Source organism: Porites lutea, chromosome 2, assembly GCF_958299795.1.
Source record: "Porites lutea chromosome 2, jaPorLute2.1, whole genome shotgun sequence".
In the NCBI taxonomy this organism is placed as follows: domain Eukaryota; kingdom Metazoa; phylum Cnidaria; class Anthozoa; order Scleractinia; family Poritidae; genus Porites; species Porites lutea.
Window position 1 is genome coordinate 23,621,206 of NC_133202.1, and position 7,708 is coordinate 23,628,913.

General features: G+C 38.7%; 1 protein-coding gene across 1 annotated transcript; it reads left to right on the top strand.

The window, feature by feature from the left end:
* The first annotated feature begins 474 nt into the window (after nt 1-474).
* On the top strand, nt 475-7,172 carry LOC140925871 (uncharacterized). The gene is made up of 3 exons (XM_073375715.1): nt 475-498; nt 3,575-3,689; nt 6,361-7,172. The coding sequence occupies exons 1-3, from the start codon at nt 475-477 to the stop codon at nt 7,170-7,172; spliced, it is 951 nt and encodes a 316-aa protein (XP_073231816.1).
* Nucleotides 7,173-7,708: the final 536 nt, after the last annotated feature.

Here is a 7,708-nt window from a genome sequence, read left to right on the forward strand (position 1 = left end):
TATATAGTCATAAGAATATATTTTTTGACGTTGATAGATAAATGGTCTTTTTCAGAATAAAACCTGTCTTTCCTGTTTTTTAGTGTTTTGATAAACCCCTCGGTCGCAGCTGAGCGCTTCTCAGCGGATAGACAGCAGCATTTATTTCCTAACAACATTTCTAATAGAGTGATAAATGACAAAGAAGTTGCTCATCGAATCTGCACCTTTATTTTAAAGCATCTTACACTGTAGTCGCGACTTAGCTTTTGAGAATGCTCTCCTATGCGATTCCTCTTTACTTATGCTTGATCTCAAGTGAGGCTTTATCAACAACAAAAACATCGTTCCCAAGGGCAATTTTTACGAAGGAAAACTCGAGATTGAAGGGATACTCTTTTAAATGGCATGTGACCTCCAGCCAGATATCATGCACTCAAGCTTGCCTCAGGAACCCAAGATGCTACTCAACAAACTTCAAAGAAACTGGACTACATGGTGCCAGACAAGAAGGCACGTGTGAGTTGAACACTGAAAGCCCGTTGGATCTGATAAGTTTGGAAAAGGATTTACATTATGAATTTGGAAGTTTGTAGGCTCCATACTCAAGAGACAACATGGTGAGTTTGCTCTTAAGTTCTCTTTCATTCCTTATTGTTGTCGCTTTTTACCTTTTCTTTTTATTTGAGCGTCATTTTTAGGGCCCTTTACCTTTCTCTAAGATGTTTTTTGGCCATAGAAAAAAGTAAAGTCTCGGTGATGCAAATGATCTAGCCACTCTGCGGGATTCAGGACGCAACGTTATTATGAATCACAGCTGTTTGCACTTTTCCAAACTTATATTCTGTTGTTCCATAAAAGTGAAAGCCATGGGTTTGCTTACCCCTCACAGCTACATAGGTAGTATTACAGAGGGTCTATGATCGTCTTAGATTCTTATTGTTAGGGTAAAGAATTTGTAACAGTATAGCTCTGGATCTAACCTGATAATCAACAAACGGACCGTTTTGTATAGTTTATATTTATCACCTGTGTGTCCCAGGCATTATTTAAGTTTTACTCTTTTCATTTCGACTACCTCAGCCATTCTTGGTCTCATTTTCCGGCAGCAATTACACGTTATATTTTTAAAGCCCATAAATTTAAGTTAGTGGAACTTTAATGATCGCTGGACACATAATCTGTAATGCACACAATTATTTGCTTTATTGGCCACTCGCATCGATTCCACTTTAAAAAAAAAGGAAATATTAAATTCGCAGTAATAGAGAGGTTTTCATTTATGAGGTTAAAAGCACGAACTTTATTGGAAAAAAATTCCAGCAATCTGCAGAAACTCGATCGCCTGGAATATCACCTGACTCTCATTGAAATAACTGTTTTTCTTAAACTCACCTAGTTTCTATTTTAAAAGAGAGGGAATATAAACAAGATCAGTTATTCACAACCGGTGTAGATTGACAAGAGGGCTAAATGAAAATGGCACATATCGGAAATACTGTGAATAGGAAATTAAATTATTCGGTGTTTTTTTCCTTCCAAATTTTAATGAAACCTTATTTGTCACCCGCTCTGAACTTAGCAGATATCACAACCACGTACCCCATCTGAAATTTGACTCATTATGCATTAAAACATCTATTAAATATAATTTCAGCTGAGGAGGTTAGAAATTAAGGCTTTCTGTCGCAAACCTTTTTTTTCTAATCCATCCAAGAACATCAAATATGCACAGCATGGAGACGGGTCACATAGTCGGGCCTAAAACAAAAACGTATAAACACATGTATCTTGAAGTATATCTGAAAACCAAAACAAGGATATATAACAACCTTTTTGCCACAATGACTTTCTAAAAGATAAAGGGTAAATGAAAGGGTGAAAATTAGGGGCCATTTCAGTACAAAAGTTTCAAATGCTCATGTAATATTTGCTCCATTAAAGTGACAAAGAAAATAGTGTCGAAAACATTCTGTAGTTCCGTAAATATAATTTCTGACTAGAAGGCAGAATTTCAGTGATAAACGCGAAATTCAGCTCTTTTACTGTATGTCAATTTGATTCAAAATCGCGATGATAAATGCTCTTTTTTATCACGGATTTTTTAAGTGGATAAGAAAAAAAGAAAACAAATATTTGACTTTCATAACTAATAAATTTAGGTTAATTATCTTAATTAAAAAAACTGCATTTGTTCCAGTCAAAATAGACGTCGTATTTGAATTAAGATTTGTTTAGTTTGACTAGAATCTAAAAATTTAACGGAAATAGTTCTCCTTTTTTTTAGCCGATAAGAAGCTGGAAAAAAAATATATCATTCTGCCCTCGCGCTGGGGTAGTCAGGAGTTAAAGACTAAAAAATTATTTTATATCCAAATTAAATCGTCCTACTTTCCAAAAATTACTAACTTGAAAAAAAAAGAAAAAAACAAAAGACAAAGGAAGAAGAACAAAAAGGAAAAAAAAACAAAAAAAAAAAAAAACAATGGCAACAACAACAACAACAAACGAAATTGCACATATTTAGACATTTTTGATGATTGTCACGCTGTCGCCATTTAGCTACGTTTCCGGATTTACAATGTTTCTAAATGGAGGTTTTCGGGAAGATATTTTCGATATATTTTCTTATATTTTATGGAAAGAGTAGATCTTGGGGAAAGCAAATAGAATCTGAAGTCGTTCGCAGGTAATAAACTTCATTTACGAGGAAAGTTCCATTTATAGTTTAAATTTCGATCTTTTAATGTTGCTCCTATCTCAAATGCATGGTTATCTCCTATTTCCTGTTTAGATTTAACAACCACGAACTCTGAAATTTTACATTGATAGAATTACAATCCAGTGAAGTCCAACGAAGGTTACCAGGCGCTCTAGCCAATTCCACAACTCAATGGTGAATTTGCGATGGAATCTAAAGGGGCTCGCCAAATATGCCGTAAATGACCTAATAAACGCTTTTTTCCAAATGAACGCCTCTTATCTAATAGACACGACCTCTACGCTCTTAAAATTGTCTTAGACGCCCCTCTCTAAACGCCCCGCATGAGAATTGTACTCTAAAATACTAAGAATTGGAAAGAAAGGAGCAAAATCATTTCATACATTCAGCTTCTTGCTTGATTAACAAGGCTTTGTGTATTTCGTTTCATTGTTCAATGTCAAGTTCAAAGTAAGGATAGACTAACGATGGCAACACAAAAACCCTGAACGAGGATTCTGACATCGGTGTTGGGATTTGAAAGAGCGATATGGATCTCTTGACGGCCTAGACGTAACAATTGATGGAGTGGATATTCCGCTATTTTAAAGCTAAGCTTTCTTGATATTTTTTCTGAAAGCATATTACTTCTGTGGTGCTTTTTACAGTTTTGGGAATAAACGCCTCTGTATTTTAAACGCTTCCTATCTATTAAACGCCCCCACTTGGACCCCTTGAATGAAATAGACGCCCCGGGCGTTTATTACATGTAGGTGATTTACGGTAGCGGCCTGAGATTGCTACCTTCCACAAAAGAGAAACTATGTTTATAAAAAGTAATGATAGTGATGATTTAATCATGACTTTTCAGTGTATCTCCACATTTTATCTTAGGATGACTGTCGATGGATTGGATGCCAAAACAATGGTGCTTGTGTAAAAATAAACGAAGAATATACCTGCGAGTGTGGTGTCCAGTGGATTGGGAAATTTTGCGAAACAAAAAACAGTGAGTATGATTAGAGTTATTTATCCTTAGCCTGTGTACAAGCTCTTCATTTAAGAATCGATTGCAAGCTAGCGAAGGTTCTTTCACAGCTTGACGGCGCGGGATCTTACATTAGAGAGATTAGAGTTACGTTTGCGGCAAACGGCAAACGTCAGATTCAAGTTGTGACTTTCTTAAAATAGAAAACGTGCAGCTAAAAAAATAGCCTGTGTGGCAGGCGCAAAAAGGGGAGGGAGAGGGGGATAGAGGGAGAAAAGCACGAAAGAGGGGAAAGGGAAGGGAGCGCCTGCTATAAGAGCCGGTGTTTTTGTAATCCGCCCACCATTTTCTCAACTAATCCGATCATGTCACTGTCAATACGTGACCAATCACAAGTACGGGGCTTCTCAGCATGGTTCAAACTTAATTACTTTGTTTATCGGAAATTGTCAAGTTGAGACGCTTTTTTCAAGTGATATCATAATCGAGCGAAATTAAACATTTTTACTGTTCTTGCTCCCGCAGCAAACACGACAAACATAGACTACGAGCAGTCTCTCATTTTTTTACTGCTCGCAATCTACGACAAACAATGATCAGTTTCGTGTGAATACACAACACCTTTTATCTTACAACCTCATCAAGCACTGTGATGGTCACAAAGAACAGAACACTGGCCAGTCTGAGACAAGAATAATGAAAGTAAAGGAGAATTATAAACAATTGTCAAAATGCTCAACGGATAGTTTTTACCAAAGCTTCAGCTCTCTCTTTGCAAACCATTTAAAACTCCATTCAAGACGGTATATGTTTTTGCGGAAAAGGAGGTCTTTTGAATATCGGCATTGCAGATGTCTGGTAAGAATCGCAATCGCTTTGAATCGCTGCTCAGTGTTTGGACAAATCCAGTATACAAAACCTCCTGAGCATCTCTGCCTGCTAAACAAGCTGTTACAGTCGGTTTTAGTTCGGGTTTTATCGTGAAGTGGCTACGTGATTGGAGTAATTTTGATCATCCAAAGCTTATGCCAGTAGAACACATTTTCTTGATGCCTTCGTCATGTTTGTCTCTCACACTAATACACGCCAGGATACACGCCAATAAGTTACTCATTACGGCGCAGCCAATCAGGAATTTACGGACGCCAGCGCCCGCAGAAATGAATAAAAGGGGGTTCTTAAAGCAGGCGTCCCTTCCCCTCTCTCCCATACCTCCTCCCTTTTTCCCCTTTTCCCTATCCCCTACCCCTTTCGACGCCTGCTACGTAGGCTACTAAAAAAAACAGTCCAAACAAATTTCTCTGGACAAAACTAACGTGAAGCGACGAATTTTGAGGTGGAACTTAATTAACAGAAAAGTACAAGTTTTAAAAGGTAAAGCTTGACCACGTGGTACAAATTCACTTTTGCCGTAAACGTGAGTCTAAATCTCTTTAATCTCGTTATTTTCAAATAAGGTGCTTGCTGACAAGCTTTCCATCACTGTTTCGTTGCAGTTTTTGTTTACAACTTTGCTCGGGAAAAGTGCAAGAAAATGAAACGGGTTATCATTGAAAGAACAAGAAACGTTATACTTAAAAAAAAATTCCATTAGTTTTGAATGCTAGGGTTTATGTTTTAATAATATTAATCACGTTTGACGCATATTCCTTGTTTTCCAGAAGAAAAAAAAAACACATAGGTTTCTTTTTACCTAAATTTAAGCTAATTGATGGTGCTGTATTAGATTGCCCCTATAGAGGTGATATTATTAAACGATTTTCGCTTTGCATTTACCATATTCAAAAATCTAAAATTGAAATGATTTTCTCTGGGTTCAAAGGAAGAGTAAAAACAAAATTAATGACAAATGTAATGCACTGAATTTCGAAAGAATGGCTTACTTAACGATCATTTTACTTTTCTCAAGGAATGTATCATAACACACAACTAGCCAGGTCATGCTAAGGAAGGTCTTACAAAAGTAACTGCGACACGAAATTGGCTCCTGTTTTCAAACATGTTTTACGTGGTTTTGTAGCTTCATTTGTTTATATCTCATAAAGGGAGAAGAAATCCGGTTGATAGAACATGAAACTGTTTCTTTCCTTTGCCCTCAAAAAGGCCTTAATAAAATTATAAATCAGAGACTGCTAAATTTATAAACAGAAATTAATGATCGGGCAAAGTGTGTCAAGCACCAATATCTGGGATTGACAATAATCCCTTGTGTTTTTATAACGGCAGCCTTAATCCTTTAAAAATTGTAACTTAAAACAAGTGTCGAAACCAATACACCCTTAATTCATGTCGCCTTTTATGAAAAATAAAGAGCTGGTTGCATCTTGATGTAGCCTGCTGCATTGCAGCCGTCCCTCCGGGCCGTAAAGTTTATTGCCTTACTTCAGCGAGTTACAAATTACAAATGTGAATTCTTCCACCTCATCTTCCGAAATCATCCTACTTCGCTTTTCAAAAACACGCGAATTGTGAAGTTCAAAAGCATTACTCGATCTATTAGAAAACATAATGTTACTTCAACGGGTTCAAAAAGTGTGATTTGTGATTGGTGGATTTCCATCAATTTTGTGTTTCAGTGTTTCAAGGTTCTTGCTTGTGATCAAAATAACGATTGACGGCAGCGAAAAAAGAATTCGCGTATTTTCGAAAAGCACATGTAAGACAAGTTTTGACAGTTTTGGTTCATTACTAGGGTGGTACGACTTCACGACGCTGAGAGCCACAGGAAAGAATGGTCCAGTTAGTGCTGCAGGATATAAAGGCACTTTACTCCAGGAGGTATATGTCACTAACGGTGTCCAAGAGTGGCAGGTGCCAATCACAGGAAAGTACAGTGTAGAAGCTTGCGGAGCATCAGGAGGGGACGGAATTTTGCCCAAGAAAAGGGGAAAAGGAGCAAAAGTCAGTGGCGTAATAACATTGTCAAAGGGAGATAAGTTAGCCATACTGGTGGGACAAAAGGGGTCAACACAGGATAAAAGCCACCCAGGAAGTGGGGGTGGGGCAACGTTTGTTTATCGTCCACCGAACAAACATGTCCTTATTCTTGTGGTTGGCGGGGGAGGGGGTAGTGGGAAAGAAGATAATCTACCTGGGAATGATTCACCGGATGGCAGTGGTTCCGTTGACACGAGAGGTACTAACGGGGGTGGTGGTAAGGTTTGTCGAGATGCAAACTTTATACCAAACTCTGGGGCTGGGGCTGGTTATCTTAACAACGGGGGTTGCCTTGAAGATGGCAAGTATTGCGGGGCAGTGCACTGTAGTAAAGGGGGAATTTCTTTGGGTAAGGGTGGAGAAAGTACCACGAATTGCGATGGTGGGTTCGGCGGGGAAGGAGCTTGTGATAACTTTCCCGGGGGAGGAGGTAGATATTCAGGGGGTGGAGTATCAAGTGACAAGGTGGCGGGAGGAGGTGGATCATACACGCCTGATGATGCATGGGAAGTGATAAAAGGAGGCTGTGAAGATGATGGTTACGTTTCCTTTACCGCAGAAGATTGAATCGGTTGCAATTCAGAAAACTTAGAAATCTCTAATTAACTTTTTCTTTAAGCTTGTCTTAATTTAAATGATGAAACTAAGGCAGCTTGAGCAAGTCTAGGATTATAAAATCTCCATATGATGGAAAATGTTTCGAAATATGTGCTTCTGAAAGCGTTCCCGGGCCCGTGAAAGGCCAATTTGGGCGCGATGTTTTTGTTTTTGCATTTCTAGTATCGTAGGGCGATAAGAATTACGGCTACAAGAATTGAAAGAGATCTATCGAGCTGTCTCCCTCTTTTCTAAGTTCGTCGAGCGAAACGCGCGAGAAACCTCTCGTTTCGCGCGTCTCTTGGCTTCCCCGCTCGACGCTCGCTCACGCATTCACTCTTTTCACTAAATCTGAAGAAAAAGAGAGACTGCTCGCAGTCTAATGAAACTGCGGAGAACAAAATGGCGTACTCCAAACTCATAATTCCTGCTAGTATTCGTTCTGCTAGGACGTGCCCGGATATCCATCCCCCACCGTGCTACAAGTTGGGGTTGGGGTAGCCAGA

Excerpts from the sequence above, each read along its gene's own strand:
- LOC140925871 (XM_073375715.1), top strand. The coding sequence starts at position 475 with ATGGTGCCAGACAAGAAGGCACGT. Across the intron at positions 499-3,574 it reads TGCCAGACAAGAAGGCACGT|GATGACTGTCGATGGATTGG; the intron begins GTGAGTTGAACA and ends ATTTTATCTTAG. Across the intron at positions 3,690-6,360 it reads ATTTTGCGAAACAAAAAACA|GGTGGTACGACTTCACGACG; the intron begins GTGAGTATGATT and ends GTTCATTACTAG.